Source organism: Mustela nigripes, chromosome 8, assembly GCF_022355385.1.
Source record: "Mustela nigripes isolate SB6536 chromosome 8, MUSNIG.SB6536, whole genome shotgun sequence".
Classification (NCBI taxonomy): domain Eukaryota; kingdom Metazoa; phylum Chordata; class Mammalia; order Carnivora; family Mustelidae; genus Mustela; species Mustela nigripes.
Window position 1 is genome coordinate 29,034,320 of NC_081564.1, and position 24,731 is coordinate 29,059,050.

The 24,731-nt window shown below is 47.2% G+C and overlaps 3 protein-coding genes across 5 annotated transcripts in view; 1 reads left to right on the forward strand and 2 right to left on the reverse strand.

The window, feature by feature from the left end:
- LOC132023424 (protein HIRA) overlaps positions 1 to 11,622 on the reverse strand; it is an 85,008-nt gene extending 73,386 nt beyond the window's left edge. For both annotated transcript variants that reach the window (XM_059409055.1, XM_059409056.1), the window contains exon 1: positions 11,455 to 11,622. In XM_059409055.1, coding sequence (XP_059265038.1) covers positions 11,455 to 11,491 — 37 coding nt within the window. In that variant the 5' untranslated portion in view covers positions 11,492 to 11,622. The remainder of the gene's footprint in view (positions 1 to 11,454) is intronic.
- A 270-nt stretch (positions 11,623 to 11,892) lies between these two features.
- Positions 11,893 to 16,050, forward strand: MRPL40 (mitochondrial ribosomal protein L40). Its single transcript, XM_059409058.1, has 4 exons — positions 11,893 to 12,676; positions 12,993 to 13,076; positions 14,594 to 14,752; positions 15,614 to 16,050. Exons 1-4 carry the CDS (start codon positions 12,624 to 12,626, stop codon positions 15,936 to 15,938), a joined length of 621 nt encoding a protein of 206 aa, XP_059265041.1. The 5' UTR covers positions 11,893 to 12,623; the 3' UTR covers positions 15,939 to 16,050.
- C8H22orf39 (chromosome 8 C22orf39 homolog) lies at positions 15,593 to 24,007 on the reverse strand. Of its 2 annotated transcripts, XM_059409060.1 has the most exons (4): positions 23,910 to 24,007; positions 23,594 to 23,761; positions 20,329 to 20,539; positions 15,593 to 15,683 (listed from the first exon to the last, which is right to left on the reverse strand). In XM_059409060.1, the coding sequence occupies exons 1-3, from the start codon at positions 23,931 to 23,933 to the stop codon at positions 20,411 to 20,413; spliced, it is 321 nt and encodes a 106-aa protein (XP_059265043.1). In that variant the 5' UTR covers positions 23,934 to 24,007; the 3' UTR covers positions 15,593 to 15,683; positions 20,329 to 20,410. The 2 variants fall into 2 exon arrangements, with proteins under 2 accessions (XP_059265043.1, XP_059265044.1); XM_059409061.1 differs by lacking the exon at positions 15,593 to 15,683 and having other exon boundaries at positions 20,532 to 20,617.
- Between the last annotated feature and the right edge of the window lie 724 nt (positions 24,008 to 24,731).

The window sequence follows — 24,731 nt, forward strand, 5'->3', positions numbered from 1 at the left end:
ATAAAAAAATACTTAGAAATAATAAACGTAACCAAGAAGGCTAAAGACACTAAAGACTAGAAAACAGTGCTGAAAGAAATTAAAGACACAAATAAAAGGAAAAAGTCTTGTCTTCATAAACTGGAAAACTTAATACTGTTAAGATGTCAACAATATCCAAAGCTCTACAGATTTAATGCAATCCCTATCAAAACTACAGTGACTGGATGCTTGGCTGGCTCAGTCAGTACCAAGCGCGCAAATCTTGATCTCAGGGTTCTGAGTTCCAGCACTGTGTTGGGGGTAGAGTTCACTTGAAACAAAACAAAACAAAACAAAACAAAACAAAAACCAGCAATGGCATTTTTTGCAGAAATAGAAAACCCATCCTATAATTTCTTATGGAATCTCATGGGACACTGAATAGCTAAAAGAATCTTGAAAAGTAACAAAGTTGAAGTCTTACACTTCCTGATCTCAAAACTAACTACAAAACTACAGTAATCAAAACAGTGTGTACTGGCGTAAGACAGACATATAGACCAGCATAGCAGAATAGAGAGCACAGAAACAGACATTTCTCCAAAGAAGATATACAAATGGCCAATAAGCCTGTAAAAAGATGCTCAACATCATTAGCTACCACAAAAATGCAAACCAAAACCAGAATGAGATTATGACCTTACCTCTGTTAGGTTGGCTACCATTAGAGAGAGACAGAGAAACAAGTGCTGGTGAGGATGTGGAGAAAATGGAATCTTGTGCACCAATGGTGGGAGGGTAAAATGTCACAGCTGCTATCAAAAACAGTATGGGCATTCCTTAAAAAAATGAAAAACAGAATTTCCCGTGGTCCAGCAATTCCACTTCCAGGCATATATCCAAAAGAACTGAAAGCAAGGTCTTGAAGAGATATTGTACACCCATGTTATAGCAGCATTAGTCACAACAGCCAAGAGTAGAAGCAATATAAGTGTCCACTGACGGATGCATGGATAAGCAAACTGTGGTATATATATAATATATACAACAGAATATCATTCAGCCTTAGAAAGGAAAGAGACTCTGATGCATTCTACAACATGGATGAACCCTGAAAATGTTGTAATTAACATAAGCTAGTCACAAATAATACATGGTGCCACTTAAATGAGGTCTGTAGAGCAGTCAAATTTATGAAGACAGAAAGTAGAGTGGTGGTAGGGAGAATGAAGAGTTGTTGCTTAAGGTGTATATAGTTTAGTTTCACAAAATGACTAAGTTCTGAAGACTGGTTCCACAATAGTGACTTCTCAGTATGCGGATACACTCATAACACTACTGATTTATACACTTGAGAGACGGTTAAAATGGTAAATTTTGTGTATTTGTATATTTTAACATAACTTAAAAAACTTAAAAGAATGCTAACTAAAACCAAACCTAACCAATATATCTATATATATCTATATAACTCTACTCACCTACCAACCTACCTACCTACCTATCTATAAGGTACAGAGGCGTGGAAGGGTTATAAAAGGATTAATTAGAACTGCTCGGTGTCTTGACTATGGTGGTGGATACATGAACCTATACAAGTGAAAAATTGTATAGAACTAAACACCAGGGGGGCGCCTGTGTGGCTTAGTCAGTTAAGCCACTGACTCTTGATTTTGGCTTAGGTCCCGATCTTAGGATCCTCCAATCAAGCCCTGTGTCAGGCTCCGTGCTCAGCATGAAACCACTGCTCCTTCTCCTGCTCTCCCAAATAAATAAAATCTAAAACCAACCAACCAAACAAAAAACCCAGAAACCCAAACAAACCCTAAACACGTACCCAAACACAAATGAGTATAAATACAAGTGGAGAAGTCTGAGTAAGACAGATGGATTGTTTCAATATCAATGTCAATGTAATATTATGTTGCTGTTTTATAAAATGTTACCAGTGGGAGAAACTGGGAAAAGAGTACAAAGAACCTCTTAGTATTGTTTCATTCCACTATGTGTAATCTACAACTATCTCAATAATAAATAAATAACTACACACATATACATGGTCTAACTATGTCTCTGTATAGTAATATATAATAAAAGCAAATATCAAAACATCAGTGGCTGTCTATAAAACTGACTCCTTATGCAGGTGGTAACATGCAAATCTGCAACTAGCCATCTCTCTGGAGAGATGTGCACCTAAGCACTCTTAACGAGCAGCTCACTTCTCTATCCAGCCATGTGTAGACATTTCACCTTCAATTTCTTTACAATGGAACTCCTGATCTTCTGGCCTAAACCTGCTCCACCCATCATCTCCCCACCAGCAAAGATCATACTGGGGACAGGGGAGGCCAAGAGGCCCAACATAAAAGCCCCACTCCCCATGACTTTTCCGGCCTCATTTTCTGCCTCCTCCCCCAAACACTGGCCCCATGCCCTGCCTTCCCTCTGTTCTTAGACTGCACAGGAGTGTTTCTATCCTGTGCCTTGCACTGGTTCCTTCCCAGATACACATTCTTTTCTCACCTCCTTTCAGTCTTTGCTCAAATGTCGCCCTCTCACTGAGGCCTGCCCTAACAACCCTACCTGAAAGTACTACTTCCTCAACTTGGCACAACCAATCCTAATTCTCATCTACTTTTGTCTTAGCAATCTCTTACACACTGTATAATTTCCTTTATTGCATGTCTGTCTACCCCAACCATCAGAATGTAAACTCCAGGAGCTCAGGAATTTTTGCCTGTTTTAGTCACAGAGTCACCGTGGTACCTAGAGCTGTGGCTTGGCAAACAGTAGGCACTCAATAAATACTTATTATTAATGGCTGGAGAAAGACTGCAGCAGAGACCTAAAATTCAAAACACCTTCATTGTCACTAGGATCCCAATCTTTGAAAGACAGGCTCCTCATCTCCTGAAGTGAGGACTCAGATATTTCCAAACACCTGCAAGTGGGAGGCATGGCCCTGGCCTGTCACAAAGCCATCTGCTGCTGGTATCTCTACCAATTTCAACCACAAAGACTTCTTAAGCAAGCCCTACCAGGATGACATCTCATAGATATAAGGTGGCTGAAAGATTCAAAACACAGCACAGGAAGGAAGCTATAGCAATCATGCAATTATTTTGTTTTGTTTTGTTCTGTGTGTGTGTATGTGTGTGTGTGGATGTGCATGTGTGTGCTGCCACAAACTAAAGTAAAAGAAAGTCACAGGTATATCATTTATGAATCTTAATCACTTCTCTTGCAGCATGTGCCAATGTGTAACCTAGAAAGTTTTGGTAACAGTCACTATTTCTTCATACTTTTTTTAAAAAAAGATTTTATTTATTTATTTGTCAGAGGGAGAGAGAGAGCACAAGCAGGCAGAGTGTCAGACAGAGGCAGAGAGAGAAGCAGGCTCCCCGTTGAGCAAAGAGCCCAACGTGGGACTTGATCCCAGGACCCCGAGATCATGACCTGAGCTGAGGCAGCAGCTTAAATGACTGAGCCACCCTGGCGTCTCTTCCCCTTTACTTTTACAGAACAGAGATATTCTTTACAAGTTATCTGCAAAATGGATTTCTCCAAACATCATCATCTCTTCTATACAGCTCCACTCGAAAATTAAGAGCAATTAAAAACATTTCTTTGTGGGCAGGGAATGTTAGTTATCTGTTTAACAATTAAGAAAATAACACTACAGTTAATAACACTGTATCCCATACTTGAAAGTTACTAAGAGAGTAAATTTTAAAAGCTTTCCTCTCAAGAAAAAAAAAAAAACCTGTAACTATGTACAGTGACAGATGTTAATTAGACTTACTATGGTGATTATTTTGTGATACATACAAATATGCAATCATTATGCTATACACCTGAAACATTAATGCTATATATTATACCTCAATTTAAAAAAGGGGGGGTGATGGAGAAAATAACGTACAGTCTTATTTAAGTAGAAAATACAAAGCAACATTTTACCCATTTGTTACATGTGCAATGCGAAGTCTGGAGGGAGGCTATACAATAAAACCACTGAATGTGCTACAGTATTAGGGATTTGGCTAAGGTCTTAAAGAACGTAGATACTTTTGGGGCGCCTGGGTGGCTCAGTGGGTTAAGCCGCTGCCTTCGGCTCAGGTCATGATCTCAGGGTCCTGGGATCGAGTCCCGCATCGGGTTCTCTGCTCGGCGAGGAGCCTGCTTCCCTCTCTCTCTCTCTTTCTGCCTGCCTCTCCATCTAATTGTGATTTCTCTCTGTCAAATAAATAAATAAAATCTTAAAAAAAAAAAAAAGAACGTAGATACTTTTACATTGTAATATGTACACTAAACAAAATGTGTTTTTAAAAGCACCACGTTATCCATTTATTTTTTTCCAAATGGTCTCAAAGACTATATAAGGAAAGTTTTAGCATTTTCTAATTTTCCCTAAATTGAACAGGTATTCCTATAATATGAGAAATAATTTTAAGTTCCTAATCACAAAATGCTTCATTATCCATATCCACTCATACACCATTAGACAGATGTATCCTAGTATAATTATATATGGCAATGGTCTCTGGCCAAAATGTAGGTGTTTGTCCTATTCCTTAAAAATAGCTCTAGAATGGAGTTCTAGTATTTTCAAAAGGGAGAAGGTGAAGAAGCCATTTATCAAATGGGACCCTGGGGGAAGCCCTGTGTGGTGGCCTCATTTAGGCAACTTCGTCTAATTGAATCCTGGCTCTTCTGCTCCGTCTACTCTATTCTCTTACTGATCTCAGTGGACAACAACCCTGCCCTTCACCCCCATGGGAGCCACCCCATCTTACACCCCACATTCTACCCTGGTGACTCTACCTTCACAGTATGTCTGTAACTCACACTTCCTAGAGAGGTGCGAATGTTTGTATTTTGAGTTGGGAATGAATAAGAGTGTGTATCTGTTTGCTGAAATTCATTAAATTGTATACAAACTGTGCATATTGCTATGTAAATTATACTTAAATATGTTTATAATTTACATACTTTATATAATTATAATATACAATTACTGTATAAAATAACATACGTAAGTTATATCTAAAAAAATAATATGTGTACCCTCACATAGAGTCCAGTCATTTCTCATCAGCACTATTACCTCCATCACTACCCTGGTCCAAACCACAGTCATCTCTTACCTGGATCACTGTGACTGCCTTTTAATGGGTCTCCCAAATCTCTCCCTTGCCCCCAAACCCATCCTAGTCCCAGTGCAGAAGTCAGGAAGATCTTTAGCAGTCACATCAGAACACTGTTACTCTTCTGCTCACGTGGCACTAGGAACAGAAGTCCTGCAGCCAAAAGGTCCTCCCAGTCCATCCACAGCTCTCTCCAGCCTCACCTCTTAGTGCTCTTGTCCATCTGCTGCTCCAGCCTCACTCCAATCACAAGATATTGGTACTATTCCTCAAACCCGCCAGGCAAGTTCTGGCTGTTCTCTCTGCCTGTAATGCAACTCCCTCAGACAGCTGCCTTTCTCCACCACGCCTGTTATGGATGCTGTGGTACCAGGCCAGGTCCCCTCCCTCCAGGAATGAAGCTCCTGCCCCCAACTGTGGGAGTGTTGGCAGCCTGTGTAAACTTCCAGCTGAGGTCTTCTCCACAGAGGACCTACCCTTAGTGGAAGAACTGCTTTGACTAAGATCAGGTCCCCTCCCCAGGACAGCCTGCACCCAATGATTGTAGATGTGCATTAGAAAGCCCTGGTTCTTCACCCCAATTCCGAACAATTCATAAGGACTAGCTGCAGAGCCCCTGACAGGGTGGGCAGCAGCTTCTGTTGCACTGTACTACAGCTCAACTTCTTCCCGTCCAGCCCTGTTTCCAGCACTCCCTGATAATTCTTTCTTCCTCCATCTCCCTGTCTGCTTGGACAGGACACCCCCAGCAGACAGCCCTCCCAGTCTTACTGGCTAGAATGCATCACATGCTGCTCCTCAAAAGATTCTGCTATGCTACTTCATTCACATTTCTAGCATTCAGCCCCTGGCACACAATTTGTACTCATTATTTGTTGATTGGATGAATCACTGAGTGCCTCTGTGCAAGACCCTCTATCTGACGGACGATGCAGCAGACCTGGAGTCCGTTCCTATGATGGTCTATTCCTGGCCCTCAAATGAGACTCACTGCCTCTTCTATCTGTCCCTCATTATGGTGGCTCTGACCAGGGCAACGTCCCTGTGACTTGGTCTGTCCTAGGTGGGTTAATATAAAAAACAACAAGTTTTGACCTAAATGGGTTTTCCTTTTGCCAGAGGTGTTCTAAAACACCTGCTGTTTGTTTTATCTACTCCCTTTCCTAAAATGCTCCCAACCCTCCCCAGGCCTTTGCTTCGGACACTTCCACAGTGGCAGCACCTTCTCTACTACCACAATCCACTTCCCATCAAGGCTCAGCCCCAGGGTACACCCACAAACCAGACTTTTGTCCCTACGGCTATACTGGCTCACTTGTGTAGCCCTGGTTTTCACCTGCCCTGTATTCTAGAATGTGGTCTATAGGTCCTCTCCCACCTACGCACAAAGGAGTAGCCTTATTTACCTATGATCAGCACAGACCTTCTCTCCAAAAGGGTTCAAAGTTTTGTCCATAAATAGGTGAAAGACCCACATGTGTATTATCTAAGGCAAAATCCCACCCGTTTTCTTCTGAATCTTCAGATGCATTCTGGTTATTTATTTATTTATTAATTTATTAAACAATCAACCTACTGTCTTTAGGCCTCACTCAGTGAGAGACAGCCTGGAGAGAGCTCAGATTCCCTGAGCCTTCACAGGTAGCAGATGCAGCAGCAGACATTACTGGCTTCATTTAACAAATCAGGAAATGAGATTAAACAAACAAACAAACAAACAAACAAACAAAAACCAAAAAAAAAACCCTTCTGTAACACATATTTGGTGAGCAGCAGAGGACGGAAATTCAAGAATAAGACTATCTGACTCCCAAATAAACAGCACTAATTCTCGTCCTCAAGAAGTTTATAATCTAGTTGGAACCATGAGACAAATAAATGAAAAAAGGCAAATAACGGTAAAGATGTTCTTACATACAGCAGGGTTTCTTAACCTCAACACCACTGGCCTTTTGGGCCAGATGATTCTTTACTGTGAGGGAATGTCCTGTGTGCTCCAGTGTTCAGCAGCAGTCCTGCCCTCTACCTACTAGCTGCCAGTAGTGTCCCCCCTTCAGTTGTGAAAACAAAATGTGTTTCCAGACACTGGCCTGTTAGAGAACCTTTGATGTAGACACATTGCAAGGCTTATCTTAATGACCAACGCAATCATAAAATATCACTATTAGGATCCTCCTAGCCTGTTCTCAGAGATAGGTCTGCAGGGCCCCTTTAGCAGCTGTGCAGGGCCTTTCCACACCGGCTGCTGACTTCATTATTCTACCACCCTGCCTGCATTTCCCCTTCAAGCATACTTATTTATTTTCATCAGTGTATGTCTCAGACGATGTCTTGAAATCCTTTCTGGAAGGACACAGGGTAGGGGGAAATATAATCCAATTACAGGGCAGGAGGAAAAACACAAATCATAAAGCAAATATGATTAACTGACAAATTACCCCAGTACTGAAAATTTGCCAAATGCCTTTATACAACAATGCCATCAAAGTGTGAGCCAGAGGCCAAGGGAGGACAAGAATTCTTTCAGTTCTGTCTCTTTTGGTTAGAATGGGTTTCCCTGAAGAGCTGAGCATGAACACTGCCCAGGAGTGAAGACTTCAGAAACTCTCAGGAGCAAAGGCCCAGGGATGGGAAGAACCACGAGTCTCAATGAAGTTTTCTAAACATATAAATTACATTTTTCTACAACCCAAAACCTAATCATCCACTTTCCGACCAATATGTGGCTATAACCTAACTTAGAAAAGAACCTCCAAGCCTAAAATAAAATCAAATATATAGAAATACTGTATCCAAGAACACAGAGTAAAATAGGTGTAGGTGTTAACAGTGGCTGGCACATACTTCCATATACATGATAAATATTATCATGTATCTCTTATTGTATATATTCAGATAGCTTTCTTATATTTGGGTACAGGGTGAAAACACAGGAACAAATCTTTATATTTCCTCAACTTTACCTAGAAGTGGAATCACAAGCCTAAGAATTTACAGCTAATACATGATAGCATCTTGAATCCAGTTTGATTCCATGTTCAAGGCTCATTTCACTGTTATACAACAACTTCAAAATTTGTTAACTTACGGGATCACCTTAGAGCAGTGATTCTCAACTGGGGCTGATTCTGGCCACCGGGGCTCTGCTACATTTGGTTCACTGGTATATTTCCAGCACTCAGCCCCTGGCACACAATCTGTACTCATTATTTGTTGAATGGAAGAATTCACTGAGTGCCCCTCTATGCAGGACCCTCTGATGGATGATGCAGCAGATCTGGAGTCCATTACTATGATGGTCTATTTGGTTGTCACAGCTGGGTGTGTGTGTGGGGGTGGTGATAATGGCATCCCAATGGGTTAAGGCCAAAGATGCTAACATCCTACAACACACAGTATGGTCCCCACAACAATTAGGTGGTTCAAAATGTCAAGTGCTAAGGTTGAGAAACCCTACCTTAGAGGAAAGGTCTTACCACTATTATTAGCCAGGAAAATGGAGACCAAAAGTATGCTTACATCCCAACAGATATTTCTTCCTTTGCCTTTAACCTGCTTTATTCTAGCTGTCCTCTCCACCATGGCTGAATGGACACTGCTACCACAGGGAAAATACTAGGCTCTCTGCTCCTTCCCTCTTTGGACTCCCAGACACCAGAAGAAGCATGTTCAAGCCACATAACAAGTCAGGAGATATGAATGCAGAGTCAGGAAGCCAGGAAGTGCAATGATGCACTCTCCACAGCACCATGGTCTTCTGGGTTTGTTAGTCCAAAGTAAGCATGATTTTACTGGCCACCACCCACAACTCTGGTTTCTGGCTAAGCAGCTCCTGCTCCCAGCAGCTCCTACTATTTACCAGTCTTTAAAAGACCACTCAGTAGTGATCCAGATTATTATCATGTCCTTCAGGACAGTGGTAATTAACCCCGACAGTCCTTCTGAACACTTGAAAAGACAGAGACTGATTTCAGGAGATTTTAAAAGAAAGGAAACTTAATTCCTATCCTGCCAGAGTTTCAATTCCTTTTATTACTACCTTTTGGATTTCTAGAGCACTTTATAGCCTGGGGAGCATTTCTGTGTCTACCTATGCAACCAAAGATCACAACTGTACTGTGAAGAAACCAGAGCAAATTATTATCCTATTCCATTCTAGGACCATGGAGGGAGATACTGCAGCAAGAGGCCAGGGCCCGGTGCTCTGTCCACTCTGCCAGGTTGGAATGTTTGGCTGTTGGCCTGGTTGCAGACTCTCGCTCATTTGTACCTAGATAATCGCTTAAGCATCTTGACACACATAATGCTTACACAGCATAAAACTTGTGTCCTACAAAGGAGTTTATCATAAAGTTAGAAATTATATGGCAAGAAACAGAAGAAAGACTAAAGAAGGGTAGATTATACACAAAAATTGATCTATGGGGTGATCTCGGGGTCCTGGGATCACGCCCCTTCTTGGGCTCTGTGCTCAGCAGGGAGTCTGCTGGAAGATCCTCTCTCCCTCTGGCTGCCCGCCTACCCCAGCTTGGCCTCTCTCACTCCTGCTCTAAAATAAGTAAGTAAATCTTTTAAAAAATGATCCAGGGACGCCTGGGTGGCTCAGTGGGTTAAGCCTCTGCCTTCAGCTCAGGTCATGATCTCAGGGTCCTGGGATGGAGCCCTGCATCAGGCTCTCTGCTCAGCAGGGAACCTGCTTCCTCCTCTATCTCTGCCTGCCTCTCTACCAACTTATGATCTCTCTGTCAAATAAACAAATAAATAAAATCTTTTTAAAACAAATAAATAATCCAGACAAAGCATTTTAAAACAAAAATTCCTTTAGATCTTCACTTACACAGCAAAATTTTTCCCTTCCTGACTCATGAGCACCATAATTTATAATCACTGAACATCTGCTCAATTCTCCAGGGAAAGATCTACAAACTACACATCAGGGAATGCTCTTGGAGATCAGCACTTGGAAAAACCCAACTAAAGTTCACCACTTTTGCTTTCATGCACAGTAAGTCTAGTTGTGTCTTTGTAAATTATGCAAACCTCAGCTTACCTGTTGCAACCAGTATTTACCATATACCCTTTGTGTGAAGGTACTGTTGAATGTGGTAGGGAATACAGAGGGGACTGTGGCAGTCCCCTGCCCTGAGAGATCACATGGAAAGTACACACACAGGGACTGGGCACATCTAGTGGAATAAAACAGGAAGAATGTCAACAACAACTAATAAGGTAACCTCATCTGGACCCTGAAAAATGAGAGAGATGTCAAATAAGAAGACAGAAGGAGAAAATACTTCTGACTGAAAGAACATAGATGTTCAGTTCAGTTGTGGTAGTCTACAGCATCACGGGCTTAAGTTCAAAACTAAAAAGCTCCACATGTATAAAAAAAGGGCCTTACTAGCTCCCTCTAGTCGCCTTGCAAAGCAGATATGAGGAACAAGACAGAATCAGGGTGACCCTTTTCCTGTCAGCACAGACAGGCTGGAATCAGGGATACAGGCCCTAGGCTGGAGGAGTGCTCCTTGGGCTTCAGTGCTGTCAGCAAGAGGATGGGGGTCTCTCCCCGCAACAAAGACCAACTCCTGCAGCACTTGTGCCAACAGAGTACAATTATGACAAACTGCTCTACCAGTTTTGGGGGCTTATCTGCACTCAACCAGAGGACTAGGAGAGTCTGTTCCCCCAGGGTGCGCTTTGGGACCACCGCCACGGGGTTAAGGAAGGCCCTATCCTAGATCACCGCTTGCCCTACAGGCTCCAACCCAAGCCACCCTGATGTCTCAGCTCAGCATAAACGTGGTTCGTTCAGCTGGGGGACCTTGGGGACCAAGCCATAGTCCCCCAAATGGGGGCACTGTCACCAGATTCAGGTCTCTGGCAGGAGCAGTAACAGTCCCACCAGCTGGGCAGAAACATGCAGATTGCAGGTGTTCACCCCGCCACTGAAAAGCCACAGAGGGGACTGGGCCCCAGTTTCACACACTGGACCATCTGAGCACATCCTGGCTGCTGTAGACGAGTGGCAGGAGCTGGCTGGCGACCAGGGCCGCTCCCAGGAGGCAGGCGCGGCTCCTCCACGGACCACGGGTGGGCGACCGAGGGCTCAGTGCAAGCGCCGGGAGTGAGGGCGGATTCGCTGAGGACAAGCGGAGCACGTGCCCGTGCTCGCCGGCTTCCTCGGGCGGAGGACAAAGTCCGCGCCCGCCGACCCTGCAGTTTGGGCACCGGGCACCGGGCGCGTCGGGGGCGAGAAGGGCAGGGCCTGCGCGCGGCTCAGACCCCGCTCCAGACCCCGCCTCAACCCCCGACTCGGCCTTTCGCGAACCCGGCGCGCACTCACCATTGTGGTTGACCCAGGTCGGCTTCAGGAGCTTCATTGTTCGGCCGCCGCCGCCGCCGCCGCCGGGCTGAGGCGAGAGCCGCGTCCCTCAGCGCGCCCGGGCCATGGAGCCACCGCCGCTGCTTCCTCCCGCGCCGCCCTCCGGCCGCTGCCCGCCCCGCGCCCTCAGCGCCGCCGCGCCATTGCCGGCCCGCGCCCCCCTCCGCCGCCACAGCCGCCCCCCGCGCTCGGCCGCCGCCGCCGCCGCCACAGCCGCATCCCCTGCGCCGCTCCTCCTCCGGCGGCTCCCGGGCAACGCCGGAAGTCACGGCGCGCACCTGCCAAATCGCCCCGGCGGGAAACCGCTCCCCACGCGGACGGGGCCGGCCGGGCTTCTTCGCGGGCAGGGGCAGGGCAGTGTGACCCCACTTGGAGCCCGCCTGGGGCGCGGTCGCCGACGAGGGGCTCGACTAGGAGGGCGGCTGGCGAGCTGGGCCTCGAGTTGCAGCCCGGGCCGGCGAAGCCAGGAAGGGTCGGGATGGCGTGAACGGCCCTCTCACCAGCTCTACCTCGCTGGTGCCGAGTCCGACTAATTAGCTAGCTTCCGTCATTCATCAATACGCGTGTGTTGGGCATCTCGCGAGCGCCAGGCCACGTGCCGGAGCCGGGATGCTGTGGCCGGCAGTGGCCGGGGCCCCGCAGTTCGGACGAATGCCGGGAGGGAGCTAGCCCTGAGGGCTGGGACGGGGGGCTGATCGAGGGGGAGACCAAGACGAGTGCGTTTAGGAAGATCGGGACCATTCAGAGACGTAGGCACTTGTACCCGGAAAGACGCCCTCTCGGTCACTCTGGCTGCACTGCGGGGTCTCAGCCCTCGCAGGGACACAAGCCGACGACCTAGAGCAACCGCTAATGCAGTTGTACTCTCAGCAGGGAAGAGCTCGCAGCCACCCGCAGACACGGAAGGGAGGACGCAGAGCTACGTGCAAGGAGCTCGGGGCGTGCCCGCGCGGCGCCGGGGCGTACGGGGCGGGGCCACGTCGGGGGCGTTCCAGGTTCAGCCCAGCCCTCAGTAGCCGGAACGCGGGAACGCGGAGCGACGGGAAGGCCGGAACTTTGAGAGGGGCACTGCGGGCCGGACCGCCAAGGGGCGCGCGCCCGGAAGCAGCGGGTTGACTGCCAGAGGGGCGATGGCACTCGCGGCGCTAGGGGTTTCCGCTCGCGCTCTGCGCTCACGGAGTTGGTGAGTGCGGACCACAGCAGGGTAGTGGGGTCCCTCGCCTGTGCTCTCTCGCCGACCGCCGTTGACCACTTTATCTCAGGGAGGGCTAGCTGATCGCGCTTCTTCCTGTAGGTGAAAATCCAAGGACCCTGGCGAGCAGGGACTCTGCCCAAGTGCTCTCTGGTGTGAACGGGGGATTTTGGCAAGTCTCCCACGTTGACTTGTCACATCCAGCAGTTACCAGGGCCCCAGGTTTTAAGGGTAGCATATTTTTTTTTGCTCTTTTCCTGTTTAGTGAGGAGAGTCAGATATTTATATATCCTTTTGTCTTTTTCAGGCTCCTGGGAACTTGGCAGACACAGATTAGAGATACCCACCAGCGAGCTTCTTTATTATCCTTCTGGGAACTAATTCCCATGAGGTAAATTACCCTGGGCCCGACCCTTTGGGGGTGTCTGCAGGAGACTGATGTGCATATGAGCAGAACAAGACTACAGGGCATTTGGTTTGCAAAATTATTTGCCTGGAAAATATCTTGGTTAAATTTACTATTTTTTAAAGATTTTGTTTATTTGACAGAGAGAGACACAGCGAGAGAGGGAACACAAGCAGGGGGAGTGAGAGAGGGAGAGGGGCTTCCCCTGACCAGGGAGCCTAATGCTGGGCTCAATCCCAGGACCCTGGGATCATGACCTGAGCAGATGCTTAACGACTGAGCCACCTACGTGCCTCTCTTGGCTAAATATAGGTAGATGCTTTTCTGTTTTTCAGCATTCTGTATGTGGAATACTGCTGCCTGTAATCAGAAAACAAAAATTAAATATAAAAATGGATTAAATAAAAATTAGTTTTAAAGGGATTGTTGTACGTTTTAAAAGACACAGCACAGATATCTGATTTCCCAGAGAGGTCTAGGGAGGCATGAGGATTAGCTTTTCCACCTAGGAGTCTGGATGCTTTCTAGGGACTTGATTCACAAGGCTCAGTCTTGATGCTAGAGGATTTACTTATTTTCTTTCTTAAGATTTTATCTGAGAGAGAGCGAGTGAGCCCAAACCGGGGGAGGGGCTGAGGAAGAGGGAGAAGCAGACACCCTACTGAGCAGGAAGGGTCCCCTGGCTGGCTGTGAGGCTGGAGCCCAGAACCTGGGGATCATGACCTGAGTGGAAGGCAGATGGTTAACCTACTGAACCACCCAGGGGACCCAGAGGATTTACTTATTTTTAATAGTATATTATCCCCATAGGAGATCTGTTCCTGAGTGTACATTGGACTTTTGTGAATGCTCTAGGATGGGAAATTTGTTAAGAAATCCCAAAAAGTTGAGAGACCTAGCAGTCACTTTTATTACTCAAATGACTTTTACAAATCACAAATTCAGGGGTCCTGGGTGGCTCAGTTGGTCAAGGATCTGTCTTCAGCTCAGGTCATGGTCCCAGGGTCCTGGGATTGAGCCCTGCATTGCATTGGGCTCCTTACTGAGAGGAGAGTCTGCTTGTCCTTCTCACTCCCCCTTGCTCATGCTGTCTCTCTCACACTCTATCTCAAAATCTTTTTTTAAAAAATCACAAATCCATTTAAAATTTTGTGAGTAATGATTTTCTAATTCATCAGTTTGGTGTTTTTAGTTTCCACTGCAATCCCAAGACACACCTGAACCCAACATGAAAGATGAGTACTTATTTTTAATTTATACCCTGATGGCCCATGAAGTTTTTCTAGCCCTTCCTGGGTTGCCAGTGCCCACGCAGTTCTGACAAGGATCCTGGGTTGGAGGCCGACCCCCTTCACACTCAGCTCATGAGGTTAGACCCACGTATAGTTACTTCCCCAGTGGAGAGCACAGTACAAGTTCTGGGCACCTCACCCAGCACCATGTCTCTCAGCAGGTTTGCAAGGCTGAAGAGGAAAATGTCTAATGTTTGCTTTATCCATTAGAGCAGAACCTCTGCGAAAGAAGAAAAAGGTAGATCCTAAAAAAGACCAAGCAGTAAAGGATCGTCTGAAAAAGAGGATCAGACGACTGGAGAAAGCTAGCCAGGAGCTAATTCCCATTGAAGATTTTATTACACCTGTGAGGCTCTTGGATAAAGCAAGGTAAGAGTTCTCTAGGGTCGAGGTTCTCAGGACAGAGTTCCATCATCTTCAGGTAGTTGTATCTGCATTTCACACCCATGAGGTGAGTGGGCATGGGCTGACTAGGTCCCAGTCTGAGTCCTCTTCTCCTTGACTGTGTTTTGTGGGAGGTGGTGAAAGCATTCCTGGGTGGTGCTTCTGAATGGCTGACATGGGAAGGAAATCAGAATAACTGTTTGATAACCCAGTTCATGTTGTTGCTTTTTTGCAAGCTGAGTTTTAGCTGTGACTGATAACTTGAGCCTTGGGTCTGCAGCCCTTGCCTCATTTTGATGGTAGAAACCCCTTAGCCTCTAGCTTTATGGTACAAATATTCACAGTTGTAATGTGATGTGTACAGGTCTGGCAGGGTTGCTGCCTTGTAAAAAGCGTGTACCATTTATAAAGTAACAGCTTGCCATACAGGTGGAACAGAACAAGTGCTTTTTTGGTGTTCTGTGGCTGATCTGGGCTCTGATCTCCTTGGGACTTGGGTGTCCATTTCATGACACCACCTAACATTTCCATACTCACCAAACGTAGTGTCAGCCTGGGGTAAGGGAAGGGCTGCCAGTCTTCTTAGAGCCTCACTGTCTCTTGTATCCATGTAAAGCAGATGGCACTGGCTTCCAGCATCAGTTGCATCCGCTGCCACATGACCATTCTGTTATTTATTTATTTATTTTTGACCATTCTGTTATTTATCCCTAACTTCATGTTTTCCCCCAAGTCCCATCTCTGTCTGGCAGTGGAGACGTTTTGGTCATAGGCAGTCACCCAGCCTACCTTGCCAGTGAGATCGGTGCTTCCCAGCTTTACACCTTTGGATTTGTGTGTTCCCAGACAGCGGCCTCCTGTGGAGCTTCCCTTTGAGGAGAGTGAGAGGAGAGCTCTGCTTCTGAAGAAGTGGTCTCTGTACAAGCATCAAGAGCACGAGAAGGAGAGGGATGCCATTAGGACCATGCTCAAGTCCCAGCAGGAAGCTCTGCAGGAGCTGCAACTCATGTCCCCAGAGCTTCATGCAGAGGCCACCAAGCGGGACCTCAGTTTGTTCCCCTTTGAAAGAGAAGGACCAGATTACACGCCACCAGTCTCCAACTACCAGCCCCCTGAAGGCAGGTACCATGATATCACCAAGGTATACACACAGGTGGAGTTTAAGAGGTAGAGCTACAGGCACCTGCCCGCAGAACACTCTGCCCTTTAGAGCCAGGAGGATGAGGGCTCAAGCTTGCTTGTCACAGAACCAGGGATGCTGTGAATAAATATGTTTAATCAAGTGTCTCTGTCTTATGCGTGAGTCAAAATTAATTGACCTGAAGACTGATAGAGGTGAGAGATGGTGCCCTTGTCTGGTACTGGGAGAGAATGACCAAGACATTTACCGCTGCTCCCCAGTAAAAATGAAGATTCCAGTTGTGTGGGGCAGACACCACCAGCAAGAGGCAGCTATGTACCTCAAGAGCAGAGGAGAAGGATGTGTAGACTGTGTGCTGTGCGTTGTCTGTGTACCTGTGCAGACAGGAGAGGCTGGGCCTTCCCACTGGGGAAATGGAACATGGGACCTTCCCCACATCCCTGGCAGGGCCATCTTTGGGTTTTAAGCTGGGGAGGGAAGAGGAAGAGAGTAGAGCAAGTCTGGCACCCACTACTTAAAGTCCCCTAGGAGGGGACTCTCGATTCAAGTGTTAGTCTGAGATAGTCAATGTGTGCCAGGGCTGCAAGAGCACAGTACCACAGACCAGGGGCTTAAATCACAGAAATTTCTCATAGCTCTTGAGGCCAGAATTCCCAAGATCAAGGTGTTGGCAGGACTGGTTTTTCCTGAAGCTGTTCTCCTTTGCTTGCAGAGAGCCACCTTCTCCCTGGGTCCTTGTAGGGTCCTCCCTCTCTGCCTGTCTCATGTAATAAGGATACTAGTCAGATTGGATTACGGCCCAGTATTATGACCTCCTTTTAAATTAATTACCTCCTTAAGTACTCTATCTCTAAATAGTCCCATTCAGAGGTACTAGTGGTTAGAGCTTCAACACAGGAATTTGGTGGCATGGGGTGGGTAACAACACAATTCAGCCAGAAATAGTGAAGGTCCAGTGAGCAAATAGAGCCATTTCTCCCAGTGACTTGCACTGCTACCTCACAAAGTGTTTGGGTTTTTTCACCGCCTTAGTGCAGATAAACCAAGAAAACATTTCATTTGAGGAAGAATTCAAATTATTTTCTTCTGGTATGGGGTTCATTTTTGGTTTAAAAACTTACTAAACATTTTTACTGGATAAAAACACTGCCTAAGGATTCTAAGTTTGTTAGTTCTATCTTTGAGATGTGAATATGGCCACTTTTCACAACCTCACTGCTCCCTTAAGGTCCATATCACTGCCACATTTTGTCTATTCCACTGCTGCAGCAGCCAACTGATGCCTCCATGTGGCCACTTCCCCCGCCCCCCGCCCTCCCCTAACCCCCTGTAAGCTGCTCTGCACAACAACCAGAGGGCCCTGTAAAGCACAAGCCAGGGCAGGCATCTGGCTACTCACCACCCATGATCATAACTTACAGACCCCCATCCACCTTCCCCCCCATCAGCACATGGCACCCAGTGTTCCTTGTGGACTGTGGGCTGCTTCCCCTGTAAGGCTCAGGCCTCTTCATCCTGGTCTCGACTTAGATACTGAGGCCTTCCCCACCTCCCTGTTGGTTTTGTTTTTAGTTTTATTTATCAGATAGAGCACAAATAGCAGGAGTGGCAGGCAGGCAGAAGCAGGCTCCCTGCTGAGCAAGGAGCCTAATGTAGGACTCCAGGTCCCTGGAATCGACCTGAGCTGAAGGCAGATACTTAACTGAGTGAGACACCCAGGCACCCCTGCAGGTGCTTTGTTGTAGTGCTTTTCAAAAAATAGGTTTCATCCATTAGGTTATATAATCAATTCATGGGGTCAGGGTCAGCAGTTATAACTTTTTATTTTGAAGTAGTTACAGATTTACAGGAGGCTGGAAATAAAGATGCAAGGAGAGGCTGTGTGTGGTTCTCCCAGCCTCCCCAAGAGTTAACATCTTACATGCCACATACAGTGTGTAAGAAAGAGACTGACATAGGCAGAGTCCAGAATGCATTCAGGTTTCCCACTGTGTCTGCACTCACCTGTGTGTATGTCTAGCATTGCACAATTCCATCACACATGCAGCTCTGTAGGAGTCAAGGTTCCATAACCACAGGATCCCCTTATATACCCTAGCCACATCCACACCCTCCTTCCATCACTAACCCTTGGCACCATTAGCCATTCTCTATCCCTATTATTACATCATCTCACCAATGTTACATAAATGCAACTATGTCATATGCACCCATTTAAGATTTTTTAGCTCGGTATAATTTACTTGAGCTTTACCCAAGTTGCTGCACATACAGCAGTTTCTTTTCAGTGGCACAGAACTGCAAATGTCAGTGCATCACACCTTGTACAGGTAAGGATTGTTTTGTGAGGCTTATTTCAATCATATATGCAGTATATAAAGTATGTACCAGATCACAGAACTTGATATGGGTTTCATGCAAAAAATTTGAGGGCTGCTCTATCTTCTCCCTGCCCATTTTCTTCACAACACTTAAGATTATTTTAGACTTATTTTAATTATGTTTAAATGTTTATCTCAGGCCCCTAAACTCAACTGGAGCTCTTTGAAGGCAACTTGCCCATTTCAAGAGTGCAATCCCAAAGCCAAAGGCCCCACCGGGCAGTGTAGTAGGTGCTCAGATGTTGGGAGTTAAAAAGTTAAAACAGGAGCAGACGTAGGAACATTCTGTGCAGCAATGATTATCTGTCAGTAAGACTCACAGAGAGCGCATTCAGTGCCGGGCAGCCTCCAGCCCTAAACAATCACATAGAGAATGTGGATCCCTTGTGGTGAGCCCTCAGGACTGCTGTGCTGGCTGCCACTGCAGCAACCCCCGCCCCCGCCTGCCCGCCCCAGGAACCCCAAGGGATCATACACAGATTGCAAAATTCCAATGTCCCTTCTTCTGTTTCAGAGTGAAGAGAATGCCTGTAGCTCCCCAGCTTCCCACTCTCCTCCTTGGCTGGAAATGCTCCAGAAAGTAGCCACAGACACAAGACAGATACCCTGGCTGACTCAGATATCAAAACACCCACGCTGAGACAGGCTCTTCTTTATACTCACCCCTCTGCTCCTGGGCTCCTATGAGCACACCCCCCACCCACTCACAGGTACATGCAGTCACAGGGAAGGACCGTCGGGGGCCTGTGTGCAAACGCCCCTACCACTCAAGGGGTACACACACACACACACACACACACACACACAGAGGGAGAGGCTGCTGGGGACCTATGTGTAACCACCCCCCCCAACACACATACCCTGGTACACAGAGTCACAGGGAAGGATCACTGGGGACTTGTGTGCACACATCCCTACCGCTCACAGGTACATACACAGGGAGAGGTTATTGGGGCCCTATGTGCAGATCCCCCCAAACTTACAGGTATGTGCAGTCACAGGGACTCTTGGGGTAATACAGGATGACAAGGCAAAATCTAATTTTTAATTTGTGCCTTTCCGAAGTGATGGGATTATTTTGCCCCCAAAAATGAGTTAAAAGATGTCTGACCTACTCACTGCCTGTAGCCAGGCTGAGGCCCAGTCGTGGGGGAGGGGGGCGGGGGAACTAAAGTGGCAGCTTGGCCAGGCAGAAGCAGAGAGGCTGCAGAGCACACAGCCAACCTCGCCCTTGGCACCATGCCATGGGACCTGCTCTGCAGCCACGAGATGCTAAATCATTTCGTTAGTGATAAAAAGACCTCTTCAAAAACTCAAGTTCTTGTTGGCTCATATGCATATATTTTAAAAACACCTACGGGGGTGTAAGTATATAAAATTCCCATACTCTCTGAGCACAATAATATCAGATGCTAAATTTAACAATCTCAACTATTAAATTGTGGATTTAATTTTCAGTCTGTCTGAAATCACATGTGTAAAATGGCATTTGAGATAATCTACATTTTCTAAAACCAACCAAAGGAAATTTTAAAGGAGACTAAAATTCCACACACCCTGGGCTTGGGTTTCTTGAGCCAAGAGTCTATGATCCTGTTTAATGCGAGACTGTGTATTCTGTAGCTGTGTTCGTTTCTTAAAAACCAAGAGGCCTATCTCCTACGAAGAGCAATGCCGCAGATGAACTTAGTGAGTGGGCTAATAACTCCGTGTAAGCACCAGGGGTTGGCAATGCACACTGTCACCAAGCCAAGACCAGGAAAGGTATTCCCCACAGCACGACCATTTAGTTACCTCATGTGTCCACTTGGGTCAGGTCTACTGCTCAAGAGTTTACCTGAGAATGCTGTTGTCCGGGAGTGGAGCATGAATTGGCCTGACCTGGCTGCTTACTGGGATCTGCGGTGGTGTTTGGCATCCTGGGAGCTGTGCAGTGGGCGAGATTGTTTGCCAGAGCAAGGCAGCAGCGGGGGTGGGCAAGGAGGGCTGGAGACCCCAGGCTCTGTGTTCTAAGCCAAGTGGAAAATTCAGGGACTCACTAGACTGAGCTGGTCACTGTCCTTAGGGTCCTGCGACAGCCCCACTTGAAACAGATGAGAGGAAGCCATTCCGGAGTGTTCATCACTGGTCTTTCTCCTCCTGTGGTAGAGGGAGGTGCCAGTCTGCAGGAGGGCTCTGCCTCAAGGCCCACACCAGGGTGTGCTTCCGTGTAGCCTGGACTCTTGCACGTTCGCTCTCACAGAGGGACCGCTGTGCAAAGGAGACCCCCAGTCACTTCCAGCTCGTCGCCCCTGTAACTCCCTTCTCCTCAGGCCCCTTCCGAAAAAGCTGGAAAAATGAAGTGTGAGGCACATACCACTCCAGAACTTGGCTGCTTCTACCTAATAAACCTTGGCGATGATTTCATACTAAAACACAAAGATCTAGATCATTCCTTCTCCTAAGCTACTGTGAAAACTATTGTACAGATCACCATCATTTGAGTAAAGTTTAAAATGTCTTGTTCTGGGCCTCAGGACTTGATGCCTTCAGTTCGACCTAATCATATTTACCTGCTGAGACCAGCATCAGGCCAAGCTGAGAGGAGCACAAGAGTCTGAAAAAGTGGCCTCAGTGGGGAGGATGAGGTAAGAGACACATGCCCAGGGAGCTCTGGACAGGGGAGGAGGAATCCAGACAAAAGACAATAGGTACCACTCAACCAGTGGGCTTTTCTCTGCTACTCTCTTCCCAAAATAAACACGGGGCAGTACCTTATAACCATGAAAAGTGCACTTAGGTGCCAAGCACTATGTTGGCCTTTTTACAGATATAATTTCACCTTCTCTATCTCATTGTCTGTCTTTGCTCAAGCTCTACTGTCTTAAACAGAATGTTTTTGTTCTTAACTTAAAAAGCAATCAGAAATGCAAAGGATATGAAAAACTCCCAGACTTCCGTCCTGTGGTGAAACTAACAGCTTCCCCAACACAATTTTAGACTCAAATTTTAGTGCTAATAGTGTTTCCCTAAAGATGGAATAATCTACTGCCTAGTGTACTTCCATGGTTTATCACTAGGTATACTACGGGTACCTTTCCCTGCCCAGATAGATTGCTATCTATTTTTTTTAATGGCTAAGTTGTACCCCACTGTGTGGATGAAGTTACTTGATTACATGTCTGCTAGCAGCATTTAGGATGCTTTCAGTGTTTGTACTATCATAGTGATGCAGCAGGTATTTTTAACTTTTTAAAAAAAGATTTTATTTATTTGACAGAGAGAGCACACAAGTAGGGGGAGCATCAAGCAGAGGGAGAGGGAGAAACAGACTTCCTCCTGAGCAGAGAGCCCTACGTGGGGCTTGATCCCACGACCCTGGGATCATGACTTGAGCTAATGGCAGACACTTAACTTACTGAGCTACCCAGGCACCCCAGGTATTTTTTAGTTTTAAATGCACTGTTACCCAGTTACTTCCCAAGGATGGACTTTCAGAAGTAAAATAAGGAGGTCAAAAGGTATCCTTTTGACAGATAAGATAATCAGAATAAGTCAACACTCCGTCAACACTGCACAAGGGCCCCTGACTCTCCAAACCCTTATCAACACTTCTAACATTTCACTGGGCAGAAATCACTTGTCATCTGACCTTGTATACCAGGTCATTTAATTTTCTTTTTGAATGAATTCCTTCTTTGTGCCCTTTGCCATTTTTAAAAAAGAATTAAAAAAAAAAAAAAAAAACGTAATTATTTGTGAGGGGGGGGGGGGGAGAGAAAGCAGGAGCTGGGGGAGGGGCAGAGGGAAAATTAGGGAGCCTGCTCAGCAGGGAGACGGACACAGAGCTCCATCTCAGGACCCTAGGATCATGACCTGAGCTGAAGGCAGATGCTTAACCGATTGAGCCACCCAGGCACCCCCTCTCCCCACTTTTCTATCCTGAAATCATTCCCATTTTTGTGGTAAGAAAAGCTCTTACTGAACTCTCCCTAAAAAAGTTATTAATTTCTTGCCATACAGACAAGCTATCTTTCCCAATTTTTTGATTTCCACTTATATTAGACGGTCATCATTTTCTTTTATATAGAAGCATCTATTTGTCTGTTTCAATAATCATATACATTTAAGCATGCTGAAGCAGCTGCCAGCCCTGCTGGATCTTCTTCCCCCTTCACCATGAGCACTGCACTCTCAAGCTTCTCTTCATGTCCCCATCCAAAATAGTTCCAAGGCACCACTACCTATTCTAGAATGGAATGAAAGTGCCAGAAGGGAAGGGGCTCTGTTCTCATCACTCCTCCATCTTTAAGAGCTCCCAACATGATAAATATTCGCTGAATGAATAGAAAACCAGAACCACCTCCTCACTGGTCTCTTTGGCCCACCATAATACACTCTCCCACCCTGGCAGTCAGACTGATAATATCTATATCTGTGTGTATATATATATATATATATATATATATTTTTTTTTTTTTTAAAGAAAGGGAAGGGGGGGGGGGGGGGACAGGGGAGACAGAGAGACAGAGAGAGAGAGAGAGAGAGAGAGAGAGAAACCCAAGCACACTCCCTGACCAGCGTGGAGCCTGATTCCACAATCCAGAGATCACGACCTGAGCGTAAATCAAGAGTCTGTCACCCAACCAACATAGCCACTCAGGAACTCCCTGCCCCCATCCCCCTTTTTAAGTAGGCTCCATGCCTAACCTGATGTCCAGTGCTCCTGACCCCGAGATCAATACCTGAGCTGATGTCAACAGTCAGACGCTTAACCAAGTGAGCTACCCAGGGCCTTCAGACTGATCTTTTCAAGATATAAATCAGATCATGCTTCCCATGATCTGTAAACCCATCTTTACGCCCCACCAGGTCCCTGGTACTTCCCTAGCCTCATCCTCTACCCCTCTATAGCCCACCGTCCTTAGGCTCCAAGCACCTGATCCTTCTTTGTGCTCCTCAGATGCGCCCCGCCCTGGGCTGGGTGAAGGCTGTTAAGGCTGGTTCCCGGTCTTTCAGGCCTCAGCATTATCAACTCCTCTGCAGGCCTGCTGAGGACACTAACGCTATTAGGGGATCCCTCCTCTCTCTCCAAACCCCTCTACATTCTCTTCCTTTCTTTGTTCCTCAGTGTCTGAACCCCCCGTTGATATACTAATATTTGTTATTTCTCAAAGGGAAGGAAGCACAACCAAAGGGGGACCCAGACTGTACTCCTCTCCAGCGCCCCCGGGCCTGGAATGTGGGGAGGGTGTGGTCCGTGCACTCGGACGCCGGGGCAATGCACCCCCACGGCCCAGCGCCACCCCCAGCTCCCCAGTGCACCTGGGCCTCCGCGCTCCGGCGCTCCTCCCACTCCCGGCAGCTGGCCAGGTCGCGCCGCCACTGCTCGCAGGCCGGCCGTTCGCCGTGGACGTAGTAGTGGTGCAGGAAGTGTCTGGCGCTGCGGCAGAGCTTCCACTCCGCGCGGTAGACTTCGCAGGGGCGCGGCGGCTGCAGCGAGAAGCACGCCTGAGCCAGAAGCCGCTGCACTACCCGCCTAGGGACCTCCATCCCACCCCTTACTTGGGAGAAGCCTCGGGTAATCCGGTCGTTCGGCCCAAGGAGGTCCCTGCACGTCTAGGACGCCCCTAGCACTCACCCGCCAGCCTCCACCGTCCGCCATGTCCGGGCGACTGCGGAACCCCGCCTCTGAGCTCGCTAGCCAATGAAGATTGAAGACAAGCCGTACCGTGTGATAGACGGATAGGAACCAATGAACTCTGCGCTGTGACGCTGGGCTCCTCCCCCGCCTCCGTGACACGCGCCAATAAACAAGACTTCCGGACTGAGCCGCCAATAACAGCCGGGGGGCGGTGACGAGCGGAGGAGGCGCTCAGCATGGCCAAGGGGCGGAGCGGGAGGGGGTTGCCAAGGGGTAGAAAGCTTTGAGGCGCGCGGGCTGCGAGGCTCGAGAGATGACAGTGGCCCTTCCTCAGGTGCCTGGCGGGCCTCCCGGGATGCACAGCCACCTTGTTAGCTATTTCTGAAACTACGGGGTCCACGCCGGTTTTCAGCAATTTTATTAAATCTCAAAAGATAGGGTTCGTTTTCATAAGCACATACTGAGCATTGGCTCCTTGTGGCAAAGCTGTCAAGTCTTTGGATGCAGGGGACTCAGTGAGGGTGGTCCGCTGTGACTGTTGGGAGTTGGGGTTCTAGGGCGCCGGATGATCTCCCGAGGGAACGCAGGCTGGTAGTGGAGGCGAGCGAAGGGTGTTCTGAGCACAGTGGTGAGCTGGTCAAAGGCGTGGAGGCTGTGTGTGACACAGAGTAGAGGGGAGAACCTTGCTAAGTGTGGGGCGCCTTGCATGTCTGATTAGGAGTGAAGGCTTTACTCTGGGGCGTGGGAAGACATGGAGCCTTTATAAAAAGGAGGTGACAAGAGACAATAAAAGCAAAGAGGCTCGTGATCTGCGGAGGA